The 19,312-nt window shown below is 35.3% G+C and overlaps 2 protein-coding genes across 9 annotated transcripts in view; one reads left to right on the top strand and one right to left on the bottom strand.

Moving 5' to 3' along the window:
- The window catches only part of LOC131935865 (lysoplasmalogenase-like protein TMEM86A), a 67,052-nt gene extending 56,111 nt beyond the window's left edge, over nt 1-10,941 (bottom strand). Inside the window, exon 1 of the mRNA XM_059292584.1 lies at nt 10,737-10,941. Coding sequence (XP_059148567.1) covers nt 10,737-10,802 — 66 coding nt within the window. The 5' untranslated portion in view covers nt 10,803-10,941. The remainder of the gene's footprint in view (nt 1-10,736) is intronic.
- Nucleotides 10,942-13,009: 2,068 nt separating this feature from the next.
- The window catches only part of LOC131935825 (ankyrin repeat and SAM domain-containing protein 1A), a 71,977-nt gene continuing 65,674 nt past the window's right edge, over nt 13,010-19,312 (top strand). For all 8 annotated transcript variants that reach the window (XM_059292501.1, XM_059292497.1, XM_059292500.1 and 5 more), the window contains exons 1-7: nt 13,010-13,041; nt 13,204-13,481; nt 14,958-15,044; nt 16,935-17,091; nt 17,289-17,363; nt 17,760-17,981; nt 18,980-19,055. In XM_059292501.1, coding sequence (XP_059148484.1) covers nt 13,336-13,481; nt 14,958-15,044; nt 16,935-17,091; nt 17,289-17,363; nt 17,760-17,981; nt 18,980-19,055 — 763 coding nt within the window. In that variant the 5' untranslated portion in view covers nt 13,010-13,041; nt 13,204-13,335. The remainder of the gene's footprint in view (nt 13,042-13,203; nt 13,482-14,957; nt 15,045-16,934; nt 17,092-17,288; nt 17,364-17,759; nt 17,982-18,979; nt 19,056-19,312) is intronic.

Raw genomic sequence — 19,312 nt, 5'->3', positions numbered from 1 at the left:
GTACACTATGAAATGTATACAATACAGTTTTTCCGGCCTAAACTCATAAAATTTATTTTATTTATTTGGATTCTAGATCTAGAGATTCTAGATCTAGACTAAATCTAAATCTACGCAATAACTAGATCTATAATCTAGACGTAGACGCTAAGATCTAGATTTAGACTCTAACTTCTCTAAAATCAATTCCAAAAATAAATTTCTATATTAGGACTAAACTATTTCAAGACTTATTTATTTTATACAAAATCTTTGTTATGAACTGGCTAATTTGGGATAAAAAAATAATTTGAAAGAATAGGCATATTCGTGTAAGCTAAGATTTTAAAATACGTGTTTCATTCTCCGTATTTTATAAGGTGCCTAAATAGCGGAGATGTTAGTGTACATTAAACTACGCAGGTGGTGCGGGTTCGAGACACAGCAAGTCAACTTGGTTAATGTATTCTTTTTTATTATGCTCGGGCTAAACTTAAAAAAAAAATTCTTTTAGGAATCTAGATCTAGATCTAGATTCTAGATTGTCGGGTGTCCGATAGGGCACTTCCCGGCGCCGCAGGCGCTTCAAATTTGGTATGATCTTGCCTTGGTGCGACAGAACACGGGGGCCGGTTGGCCGAAAAGTCTACGATGTGGGGGTCAAAACTGACCTCGACTGACCGGTACCTTATATGAGCTATAAATCGAAAAAAAATGTCCACGGAGGAACCTCTTCATAACTCTTGAGGTCGTAGACCGACCTTCGGGCGAATTAATTAAGCATTCAAATTCTCAATGTTTTCGAAAGCCTAAGCGAAGCTGGGCAGCATGCCTAGTAAGTTTAAGAAACAGTAAATGTTCCAAGTCTTATAAAAACCATGTGGATTTTTGGTTGTTAATGTCTAGGGTCTACTTCTTGTATTGTAAGTAAGCCTTTTTTAAATGCGCTTTAATTGGGGAAGAAGTTATGGTTTTAAGACTCATGATAATAGTAGGCTAGGTATCATATTTCAAACATATCTTTACTATCTGGGAAGGAGATTACTATGTCTCCCTTGAAATCTAATAGTAGCGACAACTTCTGGGAATACTACTTGCCAGAAACAACCGAAACCTACAATACCAACTTCCTTCTTCATTACAAGAGTCAAACTCCCTTGAAACTTGCTGTAGATTACTTTTTTTAAGTTTCCATTTCGGTTAAAATCCTAATTTATAAAAGCCCAATGTGCGCACATCTCTCTCTCTCTCTCTCTCTTTCTCTGTCCGCAAAAAATTTTCGCCGGACATCACGTCAGAATCGGCAGCGATATATCGAGAACTTTTTACGGACTTTTGTTGAAAATAATATGTTAGATGTTTTAAATGTATAACCACAATTTTACTTAAAGAAGAAAAATAAAAATTAAAGGCGTATTCGAATGTAGAGAAACAGTATTATTTATGCAACCGGAAAAGCATTAATACATGTGAAAAAGAACGCATAAAACTGTGACGTCGCTATTGCTTATACATTAACTAATGACGTCATCTGCTGTGTTTTGAATAAAAAGAAATGAACTATTTCATTCAAATTTGATTTAGATCTACGTACACTATGAAATGTATACAATACAGTTTTTCCGGCCTAAACTCATAAAATTTATTTTATTTATTTGGATTCTAGATCTAGAGATTCTAGATCTAGACTAAATCTAAATCTACGCAATAACTAGATCTATAATCTAGACGTAGACGCTAAGATCTAGATTTAGACTCTAACTTCTCTAAAATCAATTCCAAAAATAAATTTCTATATTAGGACTAAACTATTTCAAGACTTATTTATTTTATACAAAATCTTTGTTATGAACTGGCTAATTTGGGATAAAAAAATAATTTGAAAGAATAGGCATATTCGTGTAAGCTAAGATTTTAAAATACGTGTTTCATTCTCCGTATTTTATAAGGTGCCTAAATAGCGGAGATGTTAGTGTACATTAAACCACGCAGGTGGTGCGGGTTCGAGACACAGCAAGTCAACTTGGTTAATGTATTCTTTTTTATTATGCTCGGGCTAAACTTAAAAAAAAAATTCTTTTAGGAATCTAGATCTAGATTCTAGATTGTCGGGTGTCCGATAGGGCACTTCCCGGCGCCGCAGGCGCTTCAAATTTGGTATGATCTTGCCTTGGTGCGACAGAACACGGGGGCCGGTTGGCCGAAAAGTCTACGATGTGGGGGTCAAAACTGACCTCGACTGACCGGTACCTTATATGAGCTATAAATCGAAAAAAAATGTCCACGGAGGAACCTCTTCATAACTCTTGAGGTCGTAGACCGACCTTCGGGCGAATTAATTAAGCATTCAAATTCTCAATGTTTTCGAAAGCCTAAGCGAAGCTGGGCAGCATGCCTAGTAAGTTTAAGAAACAGTAAATGTTCCAAGTCTTATAAAAACCATGTGGATTTTTGGTTGTTAATGTCTAGGGTCTACTTCTTGTATTGTAAGTAAGCCTTTTTTTAAATGCGCTTTAATTGGGGAAGAAGTTATGGTTTTAAGACTCATGATAATAGTAGGCTAGGTATCATATTTCAAACATATCTTTACTATCTGGGAAGGAGATTACTATGTCTCCCTTGAAATCTAATAGTAGCGACAACTTCTGGGAATACTACTTGCCAGAAACAACCGAAACCTACAATACCAACTTCCTTCTTCATTACAAGAGTCAAACTCCCTTGAAACTTGCTGTAGATTACTTTTTTTAAGTTTCCATTTCGGTTAAAATCCTAATTTATAAAAGCCCAATGTGCGCACATCTCTCTCTCTCTCTCTCTCTTTCTCTGTCCGCAAAAAATTTTCGCCGGACATCACGTCAGAATCGGCAGCGATATATCGAGAACTTTTTACGGACTTTTGTTGAAAATAATATGTTAGATGTTTTAAATGTATAACCACAATTTTACTTAAAGAAGAAAAATAAAAATTAAAGGCGTATTCGAATGTAGAGAAACAGTATTATTTATGCAACCGGAAAAGCATTAATACATGTGAAAAAGAACGCATAAAACTGTGACGTCGCTATTGCTTATACATTAACTAATGACGTCATCTGCTGTGTTTTGAATAAAAAGAAATGAACTATTTCATTCAAATTTGATTTAGATCTACGTACACTATGAAATGTATACAATACAGTTTTTCCGGCCTAAACTCATAAAATTTATTTTATTTATTTGGATTCTAGATCTAGAGATTCTAGATCTAGACTAAATCTAAATCTACGCAATAACTAGATCTATAATCTAGACGTAGACGCTAAGATCTAGATTTAGACTCTAACTTCTCTAAAATCAATTCCAAAAATAAATTTCTATATTAGGACTAAACTATTTCAAGACTTATTTATTTTATACAAAATCTTTGTTATGAACTGGCTAATTTGGGATAAAAAAATAATTTGAAAGAATAGGCATATTCGTGTAAGCTAAGATTTTAAAATACGTGTTTCATTCTCCGTATTTTATAAGGTGCCTAAATAGCGGAGATGTTAGTGTACATTAAACCACGCAGGTGGTGCGGGTTCGAGACACAGCAAGTCAACTTGGTTAATGTATTCTTTTTTATTATGCTCGGGCTAAACTTAAAAAAAAAATTCTTTTAGGAATCTAGATCTAGATCTAGATTCTAGATTGTCGGGTGTCCGATAGGGCACTTCCCGGCGCCGCAGGCGCTTCAAATTTGGTATGATCTTGCCTTGGTGCGACAGAACACGGGGGCCGGTTGGCCGAAAAGTCTACGATGTGGGGGTCAAAACTGACCTCGACTGACCGGTACCTTATATGAGCTATAAATCGAAAAAAAATGTCCACGGAGGAACCTCTTCATAACTCTTGAGGTCGTAGACCGACCTTCGGGCGAATTAATTAAGCATTCAAATTCTCAATGTTTTCGAAAGCCTAAGCGAAGCTGGGCAGCATGCCTAGTAAGTTTAAGAAACAGTAAATGTTCCAAGTCTTATAAAAACCATGTGGATTTTTGGTTGTTAATGTCTAGGGTCTACTTCTTGTATTGTAAGTAAGCCTTTTTTTAAATGCGCTTTAATTGGGGAAGAAGTTATGGTTTTAAGACTCATGATAATAGTAGGCTAGGTATCATATTTCAAACATATCTTTACTATCTGGGAAGGAGATTACTATGTCTCCCTTGAAATCTAATAGTAGCGACAACTTCTGGGAATACTACTTGCCAGAAACAACCGAAACCTACAATACCAACTTCCTTCTTCATTACAAGAGTCAAACTCCCTTGAAACTTGCTGTAGATTACTTTTTTTAAGTTTCCATTTCGGTTAAAATAATCTTATAAAAATCGATACTTCTTTGGTTATTTATGTTAATAACTTCAGAGGATCGATACAGTATGAACATGTTGCGATACTGTATGGAGTGTAGTTTTTAGGTAATTAACAGGCATCAGTGGCGTAGCAAGGTCGGGTGTCACCCGGTGCGGCATTTAATCGTGTCACCCTCCCAGAGTTTCTTCCAGGCATCTCTTCGGCCGAAAAATGTTTACCCCCCCCCCCCCCCCGAACGAAATGAAATTTATATAATTTATATAGAAAATATATACTTTTAACAGTGTCCCCCCCCCCCCCCCCAAAGAAAGTCAACCGCCCCCCCCCCCCCGGAGAAAAAAGTCTGGAAGAAACACTGCACCCTCCCAGAGGCGTAGCGACCCTTCCCGGCGCCCAACTTTCAATTTGGCGCGCTCTCTGGATTAACCTTTGAACCTTCGATTTGCACCCTCCCCCCTTCAAACTTTCGATTTGCACCCCACCCCCCCCCCCTCGTCGGGATTTGTCTAATTTGCTCTTAAAATACTATTTAACACTCGAATTAATCACTTAATTAAGTGGAATTATCATTTTATTTTTCTCTATACATTTTGATATTTTTTGCCTTGGTGTCACCCCCCTAAATGGTGTCACCCGGTGCGGTCCGCATGCCCCCCCCCCCCCCCCCCCGCTACGCCACTGACAGGCATGAATCTATGTTCATTAAGAACCACCATGTATAGCTTTTTATTGCTGCTGTAAAACGTATAGATCATAGATGTCCTTGGAGACGGCAAAACGCACAGCGGGGACCGGACAAAGAGAAAGATAACCCGATTAACGGTTGAGGTTTGATGCTTCACACAGGAGTAAAGGCAGTAAGAAAGAGGCTCCAGTAGCGTAGCGAGTGGGGAAGGGGGGCCATATGTCCCCGGGCGCCGACCTTAGGGGGCGCCAAAATGGGTTGGAAAAATAAATTGAAAGGTTGAGGGGGGTGTGCAAATCGAAATCTTGAGGGGGGGGGGGGTGCAAATCGAAAGTTTGAGGGGTGGGGTGCAAATCGAAAAGTTTGTCCCCGGGCGCCGAGAAAGGTCGCTACGCCTCTGAGAGGCTCTAATTCTTAAAGTATTTTGGTAGAGCTAGATCTAAAGGCCTACACTTTTACATATATCTAAATAGGTGGCCGGAAAGAACCGCAACGGAAAAAAGCGCAACGGAAAAAAGCGCAAATCAAAAAGCGCAACGGAAATAAGCGCACACGGAAAAAAGCGCAAAGAGAAAAAAGCGCACACAGAAAAAAGCGCAAAGAGAAAAAAGCGCAAACGGAAAAAAGCGCAAAGAGAAAAAAGCGCACACAGAAAAAAAGCGCAAACGGAAAAAAGCGCAAACGGAAAAAAGCGCAAACGGAAAAAAGCGCAAAGAGAAAAAAGCGCACACGGAAAAAAGCGCAAAGAGAAAAAAGCGCAAACAGAAAAAAGCGCAAAGAGAAAAAAGCGCAAACAGAAAAAAGCGCAAACGGAAAAAAGCGCAAAGAGAAAATAGCGCAAACGGAAAAAAGCGCAAACAGAAAAAAGCGCAAACGGAAAAAAGCGCAAACGGAAAAAAGCGCAAACGGAAAAAAGCGCAAACAGAAAAAAGCGCAAACGGAAAAAAGCGCAAACAGAAAAAAGCGCACACAGAAAAAAAAAACTTCGCCGATACTTTTTTGGTGGGTAGTTTGGTAAGTATGTAGGCGGGTAAGTGGGTAGGTGGGTAGTTAGGTAGGTAGGTAGGTAGGTGGGTAGGTGGGTAGTAGGTAGGTAGGTAGGTGCGTCATGATGTGAAAAAATATTAAATACAAAATTGTTATTTTGGTGCGAATGAATGTTGTTACGAGAGATATGACGAATGCATGTTTGATGACGCGGATGAAAGAGAGTGAAGTTTTGCCATAGGAACGGGTTGTTATAGTATGCAAGCTAGGTAGTTCGGACTAGGGAGAATGTGAAAGATACTTCGTGTAATGTCGATAGTTTTATGTTTATACGAGAATAGTAGTTGAATAATTATTGACCAAGAAAATAATAGGCATTGTGTAAAGTGATTATCGCCTGTATCGTGGTGATGGGAATGCAGATGGTAGTGGTACGCTTTAAATGGTAGTAGATCACGTGATCAAACACGACACTCTCACAGCAGCCCTAACAGTCATGTATAAATGTGTCATCTAGTCCATATGGTCTTTGTGGTAAATTTCTCTTTTGCACATTTTTCGTTATGTTTTTTTCTGGTTGCGCATTTTTCTGTTTCTGTTTGCGCTTTTTTCCGTTTGCGCTTTTTTCTGTGTGCGCTTTTTTCTGTGTGCGCTTTTTTCTGTTTGCGCTTTTTTCCGTTTGCGCTTTTTTCTGTGTGCGCTTTTTTCTGTTTGCGCTTTTTTTCCGTTTGCGCTTTTTTCTGTTTGCGCTTTTTTCCGTTTGCGCTTTTTTCCGTTTGCGCTTTTTTCCGTGTGCGCTTTTTTCTGTTTGCGCTTTTTTCCGTTTGCGCTTTTTTATCTTTGCGCTTTTTTCCGTTTGCGCTTTTTTCTGTTTGCGCTTTTTTCTGTGTGCGCTTTTTTCTCTTTGCGCTTTTTTCTGTTTGCGCTTTTTTCTCTTTGCGCTTTTTTCCGTGTGCGCTTTTTTCTCTTTGCGCTTTTTTCCGTTTGCGCTTTTTTCCGTTTGCGCTTTTTTCTGTGTGCGCTTTTTTCTCTTTGCGCTTTTTTCCGTTTGCGCTTTTTTCTCTTTGCGCTTTTTTCTGTGTGCGCTTTTTTCTCTTTGCGCTTTTTTCCGTGTGCGCTTATTTCCGTTGCGCTTTTTGATTTGCGCTTTTTTCCGTTGCGCTTTTTTCCGTTGCGGTTCTTTCTGGGAACCATCTAAATATAGGGATGTTTCTTTTAGACTTCTACGCCCTCCCCCCCCCCCCCCACCACTTCCAACTAAATTAAATGTATAAGAAAAAAGATAAACTTTTACCAGGGTCCGCCCCCCTTCCCCCCCCCCCCCCCCCTCAAAAAAGTCTGAAAGAAACAATGACGATACGGGCACAAGAAGTTATCTTCAACATTGCCTGTACGACCCTACCCGTATTTTAGTATGAAGCCAACTTTCGTTTTCATTACCTCGCTAACGCTTTGTTCTTGGCTTAATGGGGCAACGCATAATGTTGTTGTCGTAGATCTAGACTGTACCTACTGCGTCGTTATGTTGTGTAATATATAAGTTTATAGCTAGCATTATTAAGCGTATGCACGTATGGCATTCGCGCAGCAGGACACCTGCACCTCAATGAATAATGTAACCGGATACATAAACATTACGAAATAACGTTTCTTATTTAAAAACTGTACATAGTCATATCTCCTCAAGTAGTAGGCCTATGTCTAACTGGGGAACTCGCACAAGGCCACTCATTACTGAACAACAACTGGTTGTGACGATCGCAACCTTTGAACCCATTAAAACACACCTCCGACGCGTATTTAATTTAACTGGCCGACAACCATGTGAAATAAAATAAAAATAGGCCTATTACGTAACAGACGTGCGAAATTAAATTTTGTTACAACGATCCAAATAAAAAACGATAATTGACAGGCTTTTTATTTATTTTATTTTCAAACAAAATTCGAGCCTGTTTTTTTTTTTTTTTTAATTTAGAGGTATCATATTATATTATCACTTAACTGATACGTCTGATAGTTTGCTTTTTAAAAAAAATGTTTTTTTCTGTTTTACTATATTTTAACAATTAACAGATAGATCTAGCTAGGTCTAATTTTAATAACGAGCCGACCCGCAGCGTATCATACGCCGCTATATAGTTGTTTTATTTTCTACTTTTCAGTAATTCATAATTTGTGAATTCGACAGTACCAATGCTGCCACTGAAAATATTTGCTTTAAAACACTAACCCCCCCCCCCCCTTTCCCCTAACCCCCACCCTACACCCCCCCCCCCCCGTGAAAGCAGCCTCCTCTTAATTATTTCTTAGTTACCTCCTGTAAGTTTAAAATCGAACTAAATTATCTGCCCCTAATAGAAACCCGGCTCTACGGCTCTACGATTTGTAAACATTTAGCTTTGTAAACATTTAGCGTGACCACAGCTCACGCCAGACAATGTGGGGGTGGGGTGGGGGTGGTAGTGATAGTGATAGAGAAAGAGAGGGGACTGCGAGGAGGCGCTTGCAGCTTGTTTTCTAACGGCTCCCAGAAGAGAATTATATATATAGATTATAGATCTAGAATGTAGATGTGGTACCAGTAGGATGGGGGGGGGGGGGGGGGGGGGGGCATTGTAAATTAGGGACTTAAGCCTTAGGATATTGTATTTGTATTAGGGACTCCATGGAGTTTTCTAGTAATTAATAAAGTTAAAGTGAAGATGAATATTTAAAAAAATAATGATGAATATTCTGTAGTTTGGTTCTTCTATTGAAAAATTTAAAAAGCTGCTTTGATGTGGAATAGACCTATCTCTAAGGTCTAATAAAAATAAAACAATACAAATTTCTAAAATTACTATTTTGCAACAGCTGCTAGATCTAGCCTACAATGTGAAAACATTGTCATTCTTTAGTTACTTATATATATATATATATATATATATATATATATATATATATATATATATATATATATATATATATATATATATATATATATATATATATATATATATATATATATATATATAGGCCTATATATATATATATATATATATTTATATTTATATTTATATATATAGACCTAGTAGATTTAAAATGTAGTGAATTAAATGTTGAGAGAACTTCAATGGCATTATGTGAGTTTAGAATTTTTAAATTATTTAGTAACAAATGTATAACTGTAGGCCTAGTATAAATACTTAAATTTCAGCCTGCCCCAACAGGCAAAAAGAGGGGTTGAAATGAAAGGTGTCTGCTTTTATGTTTTGTCACTGGACTTTGACATTTATTTTGCTGCATCAGGAATTTTTAAATGATGCGTTGTGAATACTTTTAAGGTTATGCAGCCAAGTGCAAAAAAAAAATTATGAAAGGGTTAACAATTTATTGCAAAAGTATAAAGTATGTATAGATCTATGCATCACTAAACCCTTAAAACGCAGGGAATAATACATTTCTTGGTTTCAAATGGAAGTTTACGAATAGAGACCATATATATATACTTATAAAAATATATACTTATAAAATTCTGTACACCTTTTGTGACCTAACTTTTATTATGATAAAAAATTATTTTGGTAACAACAGAGAAATCAATGTTTATTAAAATTTTCAAGCATCTAATAGAAAGGATGATAAATTTTAAAAAATCAGTACGCATAGCTGTAGATATAAGAACTACAGCACATAAATAACAAGTACTTAAATACATGCTATGTGACATAAGAAACAGTAAAAGATGTGGGTTATTTGTACCAACTTTTATTTTTATTGACAAACGTTGAAGTTTGGTTTAGTTCCGTAATAAAGATTCCAGCTAATATGATGACTGAGATTTATTAACATTTAACTTTAATCAAATATAATAAAAAATCAATACGCCTCCAAAAGTAGGCATCTAAACACTCTAAAGTCTTAGGTTTAAACATCTAAACTGCATTATTGGTGAAACAAGTAAAAAGTAGGTCTACACATCACATTTGGGTCATCTGTTTCTAGTCATAGTGAAAGTGTGTGGTAGACTACTAAAATAAACTGGAAGTGCAGCTTGGATAACAGTTAAAAAAGCATTAAGTAATAAGCAGAGTCTCATCCAAGCATCTCTTTGAAGGGGCTCTGCCCCCCCCCCCCCCCCGTACGAGATGGAATTTATATAGTAAACATACACTTTTGCTAGTGTCCGCCCCCCTCCCCCCCCCCCCCCCCGGAGAAAAAAGTCTGGAAAAAACACTGGTAATAAGTAGGTACAAAAATAACTGAAGATGTAAACTTCACTTAGGCCCTAAAGGTCTTTAGCTTAAATTAAATTTGTTTAAAATTGTAGCACAATTGGGCATAATTAAATAATTAGGTTACTCACTATGACAGAGATAAAAGTAGGCTATAGAGCCTAGTATAAAACTGCTTTTTTAAATAAAAATCCATTTATTTTATAATCGTTATCCACGTTTATTGTTTAAGAACATAGAATCTATATTTTCTTAGATTCTACTTCAACGATCTTTCACCATTCTATCAGATCTTTTGCAAGTAGATCTAGTAGGCTAATAGTAGGCCTATAGCCTATACTACAATGGGCCTATGAAAGACTAAACTAAAGAATGACAAAATCAAAATGTGGGTCAAATAGCTTGCACGCCGTTAATTTGGGGTTAAACTATTGATTTTTTAAACACTGAGTGAGATTGAGGTAAAGTAAAAAATAAAATTTAACTTTTAACAATAAACAACTAAATCTAGAATCTAGATGTACTTACAACAGTAAGAGGCTTAAGACGCTTGGTTTTTGTCACGTCTTCATGTTGATGATCTAGTATATTCATTTTCTAGCCGATAGACCTAGAATCTAGATCTAGAATAGATCTGTAGTCTCTGTTTATCTGTTACGACTTGAACCGACGAACACTTCACTAACCACTAACTCAGCTGGTCCTTGTTTACAATGTGTTTCTATTTTGGGGAATTATAATAGGTCTTGTTTCCTCACGTGACTTGTATCGCTCTAAGCAATTGGTGGAACGTGGAACCAATAAAAATCTCTTTTATATTGGCTCTAATTTTTTTTACGGACTTGTGTCGATCGGTTTACAACTTTAAAAGAATAACAACAAAGAAACAAACAGCTGATCGAAAGAGCATGTGTGGATGTAGTCTCTATAAATGGTTAACATTTAAGTCGGACCTGTAGCTGACCTCTGATGATTAGGGTTCAGTTTTGGAGACGTAGTCTACAGCAGTGCTTCTGAGAGGGGGAGAAGGAGAGAAGGGGGAGGCGCATTTTAATAAACTTACATTTACTAAAGAAAAGTTTTTGTAAATCATTGTTCAGTAATCGAGTCTTACCGTTTGCATTGACATTTAACAATTTATTTTTAATTGTTTTAAAAATTGTCACTATTTGCCTAATACCTTACTTCTTATTTCAAAAAATAATATATAAACGATAACACATAATAAGGATTTATTTATAGATTCTACTCTAAATAATAAACATCTATTAAAAACGTTTACTGCACTTCCAGCAATATGTTTTACTTTATTTTAAACAAAGAGAAACAAAGTCTAGAGGTCTAGGGTCTACGATCTACTTCGAGCAGCTAGGTTGATTAAGGGGTCGTCCATAAATGACGTCACACTCGTAGGGGGGAGGGGGGGGGGTCAGTAATTTTGTGACGGTTCGTGACGAGGGAAAAGGGGGGGGGGGGGTAGATGGTGCGACGTCACACTTTTGCATTATAAAAAAGCAATTTTATAAAACGAATGTTAGTCGTTATTTCACGTTTTGGAAAACTGTTTGAATAAATTGCAAGGAATTGATTAAAATACTGTATTTTGACAGAGTTCAGACAAGCTTTTAGAAAAATATCGATATTTAAAAAAAATTCATCTTCAATTTTGAGGGGGGGGGGGGTTGTTGGCTGAGGTGTGACGTCATTTTAGGGGTGGGGGTCTGGCTTTTTGTGACGGAGGGGAAGGGGGGAGGTAAAAATCGTCAAAAAAAGCGTGACGTCATTTATGGATGACCCCTTAACACATCCAAGCATTATAGATGGATGCTAGAGCAATCGACATTCGAGCAGTAGCCTTAGAGCATTGGCAGTTATATATTTTAATATTTAAAAACTGTGTACTGAAGGGATTGCAGGGAGTAGCTATATAGGCCAAACTATATGACTACTGTGGCTTTTTATTTAGACAGTATATAGTCTTTTGTTATCCGGGACTACTATTAATAAGCGATCATAATTGGCAGCCGCAAAGAACACGTCTCAAGCGATAAAATAAGTAGTATCACTGATTGTAATTGTGTTATTTTAAGCCGCCTGATCCTACGTAAAACGAAGTATCATGTAAGCCTATGTATCACTTCCATTTTCAGAACTATACAATCGCTTATAGATCCAGTGGCGTAGGCAGGGGGGGGTCATAACCCCCCCCCATAGACCCCTCGGTATATATAAAAAGTATGAGAGGGGGGGGTGCAAATCGAAAGTTTGAGAGGGGGGGGGTGCAAATCGAAAGTTTGAGGGGGGGGGGGGGTGCAAATCGAAAGTTTGAGGGGGGGGGGGAGGTGCAAATCGAAAGTTTGTCCCCGGGTAAAAATTGGAACCCCCCCCCCCCCCTTGAGACGATCCTGGCTACGCCACTGTATAGATCTAAATACTAGTTATTTTTATACTTTTGTTACATTCTATTTATTTATTTTTAACTCCAGGCTTGTTTTAAAATTAAAATAATTTAACTGCAACACAATCGAAACGTGTAAGGCCTAGACAACTTGTACAAGATCGCTGTAAAAAAGGTGTTAACGCTTGACTTGATTATAATGTTTAAAAATGAAGATAAATGAAATAATTATGTGACATGAGGGTTAATTAAGATAATAGGTATACAGTTAATTTTTTTGTGCTCATTAAATATTTAAAAATAACAGGATCCCTCTAAACGCCCTTAAATTTGTTAAGCTTATTTCTTAGGCCTACTTGATATCTAAGCCTTAAAACAAGTGTTAACTGGCAAAGAAATTTTCAGGAATGTGCCAGTTTGCCTGCTAAAAGTGTTGTAAGATTATTAATATTTTTAATGAAGTATTTCGTAATTCATAATTTTGGTCCCATTAAGCGATATGAGCAAAATAGATATTATGAATGTGTTTTTAACTGATTAACAAATTAAGTAATTATCAGATTAATTTTCTAACTGATCGAAACGTATTCTTTTAAGTGTATACAGGTGGCGCTTGTTGTCAAAAATAAGGAAGTAAAGAAATGTGAAGTCTTCTGCTGGGAAAACTACATCGAAAATGTTTACTACTACTGGATGATAAGATATTGTTAAAACCAATACATTTAAGAAATGGGGAAAGATCATGATTTGCTGGAAGCATGCCGTACAGGAACAACAGCAACTGTTGAGAAGCTATTAGCTGCAAAATATGTTAAACGAGGATCAAAAGCCTCCATAGGCTCCGGTGGTGCTCTTTCAACTAAAATTTCACAAAGGTTGCCATGGATTTTCACTTTTATTTTTATTCATTCTGATTTCAGTTAGATACTCTGTTACTGCTACATTTACACGCAGCAGTCACACGTAACTTTTCTAACTAAAGTAAAAATAAATTAATTTAATTTAAATTAGAAATCTATCATTTGGTTAGGCAAGATATAAAATTAAAATACAAGTTGGTTGTGAAACCAAAATCTTAGGTTAGGCCTGAACTGGCCTGAACTAAATGAGTTTACTAAATAATCAGCACTAATCACTAAAAGTAGGCCTAAATGACACTTATTACTTAAAACGTAAACTTAATGCCTAATTAATTAGGGTAATAATTAAATGATGTAGGCCTAGGCCTATTTATTACTTTAAATTTATAGGCCTAATCATAACACAACACACAACAACACATATGTTACAATTTTTACATTAGCCTAGCCTATAAGTATAACTATAAGCCCAGCATTATGGATAAGATGAAGACTTGTCTTAATGTATGTATGTGTTGTGTGTGTAATGTAGATCTAGATAGTTAGGCCTATAGAATATAGATTTATGTTGTATTTTATAAGCTACTACTAGATTAGATCTACAAGGCATCTGCTAATATTTTTTAATAATTATTAATTTGTTAGCCTACATTTTATAATAGCCTATGCTCTATGGCATGCATAAGAATTTAGTTAGATTTTTATTTTAGATATAAAAATCTAAATTTCCTAGAGACAAAGTAGTAAGTAAGATAGATCTGATGATAGTGTGATCAGGCCAACGCTTCCTATAAGGCAAACTAGGCGATTGCCTAGGGCGATATCTATAAAGGGGCGCAAAAAATGTGCAATCTCAATTAGTAAAAAGTACTGTATAATATATATAATATGGGGGTGGCTGAAAATAATTGCGGGGGAGGGGGGGGGTGGGGGTGGTGGTTGGGTGGCGTTTTAATAAGTTTTGCCTAGGTTGCTAAATAACCTGGTGCCGGCACTGAGTGTTATGTGAACATAGATGTGTGCAGCATACGAATCCAATGGCCAAAATTATTATAATCTTGGATTATAATTATAACAAGGGATTATGGGACAATGATGCCTGAGTAGGCTGCTAACTCAAAACTCTGTGAGTTCGAATCTGGATCCAAGTCAATAGAATGTCACTGAGTCCACCCAGCTCTGATGGGTACCTTACTCATGTTAGGGACAGTAAATGTGCTGACCACACCTTCTCTTTATATGCTGAAGCCAAGAAACATGAACTCTATTTCATTTGCCCCAGTGGATTGCTAGGTCTAAAGATGATTCTTTATATCATAGAATGTAATGTTTATTACATGTAGATTAGTAAAATTATGAGACCTACCCTGATTGCAATGTGTTGTTTGTTCTTATGAGTATAAAATAAACTGCAGCTACATTTAATTAATTTTTTAAGGGAAACATTCAATTTAACATTAAAGTATTTGTTTTTCAAACTTTTTATTACAGCTTATTGAGTTTAAAATGTCCTAATGTCAATTGTGCTGATGGAAGTGGTGAAACCCCATTACATCTTGCTGCACTTAATGGACACAGGTAAGAAAAGCTTGAAACAATAATAAAACTTATTATTTATTTAAATAAAATTATTATTTTTTATATAGGGCCTATACTTTTTATAATATTATGTTTAAATGATGATCCATTTTGGAAACTGTTTTAATTGAAGTTGTATTGGGATTTTAAAAAATAAATTAGTTCACAATTGATTATTTTTGTATCTACATATTTTCCTGTTACTTTTAGTATTTAGATTTATAATGCAGATGTACATTAGCTTAGGTTCACTTTGCATATGTCATTTTACATTACTGGTAATAATTCTACTGTTATATGTGTATTGACTCTGAAGAGTATGGGAACCAAATAGTAATTTAAAACACTTTTCTCTAGATCTGAAATATTTGTTTAATGATTATTCTCACAATAAATATGTTAAACAGTTTTAAAAATAATTATAAATATAGTCTCTGGTTTTGATATGGAGATATAGTTGTTAGGATTTCCCATCCAGCTATGGTAGATACCTGACTTGTGTAAATTAAAGGAAGATGACTAGGCTTAGTGCTGACTGCATTACCCCTACTATGTCCTGAGGTTATATATTTTGTTATATGCCACATGAGTGGTTTTGCACTGTGAGATGATGAGTCAGTAACTTAAAAAGTTTGCATTTAAGGAATGCCTTATTCAGTTTTTTAAACATAGCTTATGAAAATATTTGTAGTTCTTTGTAGCATATATACAGTTTTTTTTGTTTTTAGTTTGTATACTCAAGTTTAATAAAAGTGGGCTAAATAACATCAAATAATTCATATTTTAAAATTATTTTTAAAGCATTTCTACTTGCAGTATATCTATGTTTTTTTAAAAAAAGTATTTTTTAACAAGCTTAACATTTAAAAAAAATTTTGAACTTGAAAGTGGGACAAAGAAAATAATTTTATTTAAAAAAATTGAAAAAGTTTTTTTTATTATTGAAACTACAAAGTAAATTTACTTGTGTTTTTTTTTTTATGCACCCCTTTCGGGAATAGTCTATCTATTAGTAATAGTATGAAGGAAGTGTTTACCAGGAAGTTTAATGCTGCATTATTCCCCCCCCCCCCCACCCCTGTACTGTCAGTCATACAACCTTATCTCTAAAGACTTTACAGTGTTCCCTATATTTTTTATTGCTGTACTTTATAAATGTTTGCTATGTACCAATCTGTTGTGCGCTTTTAAAAAGATTTTGAAGTATTTAACTTATAAGGTGTATATTAAATTTAAAGTTACACGAACAGTGTGTTACAATGTAAGACACAGAGAGAAATTGTGTTACATTTAAATATTGATACACAGGTGTCCATACTCAACATCACGCAACTGCAAACTTTTACCCCCTATTCCCTCTATTGTTACATCAAACCAGACTACCCCCACTGAACTTCATTGAAGCCGCTAATACTCTCGTCTCAGCATAATTTTGATTAAAATCAGTTCTTTAATAATTTATTAAAAAAATTTCAAAGAAATGCATAAACAAAATGAATGATGTTATATTTTCTTAACATTCCTTCCCAAATGTCGCAAATTATTATTATTGTAAGAACCCCCTCCCCCTGTGATCAGTGTCAGTTATTTAATTCACCCCCCCCCCCCCCCCCCCCCACCACCCTCCTCAGATGCCCCTCATTAATAGTTAATTAAATCACTGCTATTGAAAAAGTGGGTGATTTTCTGGTTGATTGTATTGCGTATTTGAGCAAATCACTCTGTATCACATTGTAACCATTAGTTGCAGAGAAAGTGAATCAATTGTACTAATTTGTGAAGCATCTCCTACAATTATATCACTGCAATTGAAAAAGTGGGGGGATTTTCTTAATTCAATTGTTTATAAGAGAAAAGAACGCTGTATCATATTTTAACCATTATTTGCAGAGAAATTGTATCAATTCTACTAGACTGTGAAGCGTCCCCTACAATTTTAGACACTCAGGACTGCTCTCCCTTACATTTGGCAGCATGGAATGGGCACACAGAAATATGTAACTTACTTCTCCAGTCACCTCAGGGCCAAACTTTGATTAATCTTCAGGTAAAATTCAAATATATTTAATGGAAATTCTTATACTATATCAGTTTGTTATTTATTTCAACTTTTATTTCTACTCTATGCCTTTTGAATCGTTATGGATTCTATTTATGGAGAGGTTTGAGCTTTCCTGTTTTCTTCTTAACAATCTTTTATGATGGTGAAATGACATTTTAAATTATGTATTTTTAATATTACAGACAAGGGAGGGTAATACAGCATTACATTTCACTGCACAACATGGCCATGATAACACGTCATGTTTATTACTTCAGGTAATTGCATTTTTAAATCTGTTTTCTGATTGACAAATAGATATTAATAGTGTATTTAATATGTAATGGTTATTATTTTTTTTAGACTTCTGTTTTTTAATCAAGTTCTGTAGAAATATTTTTCTTTACAGTCTCAGTATAAAATTATTTTGGCTACAAGCCAAAAGTGATTGCTACACATTAAAAAACTGTCTTTTGGTTTAGTTATAATTAAAAAAATATGATTTAGCGCTGACCATAGCCTTAATTTAATTTATCAATAACCTGTACATTTTAAAGGGCAAATACTAATGGGACACTTATCTCTGATTAGCTAAAGGAATTTTGTTGCTAATTTTGTTTTCCTTGCTTATATGTTTTATGCTAGAAATCATGCTTTATTTTATACCTTTACAGAAATGTGCTGACCCAACCATTCGCAACCTTGAAGATTTGTCACCCCTTGACCTTGCAGCACAGTACGATAGACTTGACATAGTTAAACTTCTTGTCAAATCCCACCCAGAACTGGTAGCTCAAAGGTCAGCTCAGAACACACCCCTACATCTGGCTTCACGAAATGGTCATCGTGCTGTTGTCCAGTTTTTGCTGGACTCAGGATTTCCTGTTGATGCTAGGGTATGTTAAGATTCTTTTTGGTCAGATTTTTTTTTTACTCTGGCATGGGAAAATTAAACAAACTCTGTCACCTTTGTATATTATAAGCATGAGGTGTTTCTCTAACTCCCTGTTTTATTCACATATATGATTACATAGATCTTGGTTGTTACAAGTAAGTAATAATAGTTAAGTTCCCTTCTTGAACCTGACGTCCATGGGGCAAGTGAAGTAGAGTTCACCTTTTTCTGTGATCTCTGCATATGAAGGGATAACGTGGTAAGCCATTAGGTATCTATCAGAGCTGGGTAGACTCAGGGACATTCTACTGACTTGAACCTGACTTTGAACTTGGGACTTTTGGGTTAGCAGTCAAGCATTCTACCACTAGGCAATGCTGGTTGTTACAAGGCCCATAAATAAATACCAAACAAGTTTTGTGTGTATTTAAAAACTAATGTACACTTTTTAAAAATCCATTTTTATTAGTAAGAGATATGTAATTCTCTAATGTTAATGCTTGTTTGCTTTGTTATAGAAACTAAATCCACTTAATTGAAATAAATATAATTATAATAGAAAATAGATTAAAAGAAAGCAGATATATTTTTATTTTTATTTCTAACCTCACTGTGATGATTATAAAATGTTATAACAATTTTTAAGCCACATCATACATTTAGGAATAAAATAATGGATATAAATATTATTTTTTCATAATTAATAATATATATGTATATATAAAGTAAATTAATGGATAGATTTAATTAAACATACTTCTAAAAACCACACCATTTCATTTCATTTGTTAGTTTTATACCATTTTTAGAATCCAGCATACATATTTAATCTAAACAGCTTGACTTAATAAAAATATGTATAGTTTACCATTCCTTATTTTTACCCAATGTCTACATTGTTATCTGTCAACTAATACACTGACTTAGTGTGTGTCGTATTTGGTGTTGATTCTAAGTTCACAAAGTGTGATGTGTGCTGACTAACCTGTATTCTAACAGACTGACAAAGGAACAGCCCTGCATGAGGCTGCCAACTTTTGTAAGCTGGATGTTATCAAGTTACTTTTAGAAAGAGGTAACTTAATTGCATTATCACTGTGTACCATTCTTTCATATCCAGGAGCCCCTTTTTTATTGTGACATACCTTTTCTTTTTCTGAACTCACAATGAATTTACTTAATTAAAACTTTTTTTAAGACAATGTTTGATGGTTACTTAAATTGATTTGACAATTTATGGTTACAATTCATGTAGTTGACTTCATATCTTGAAAATATGTACTTAAAGTTCTTGGGGAAAAATGTAGTTTTAAAACCAAAATGAATCTGAAG

Source organism: Physella acuta, unplaced genomic scaffold (assembly GCF_028476545.2).
Source record: "Physella acuta isolate Inbredline_101_S28 unplaced genomic scaffold, ASM2847654v3 ptg000161l, whole genome shotgun sequence".
In the NCBI taxonomy this organism is placed as follows: Eukaryota; Metazoa; Mollusca; class Gastropoda; family Physidae; genus Physella; species Physella acuta.
The sequence above is the reverse complement of the archived record's forward strand: the minus strand, read 5'-3'. Positions and strand labels throughout refer to the sequence as shown.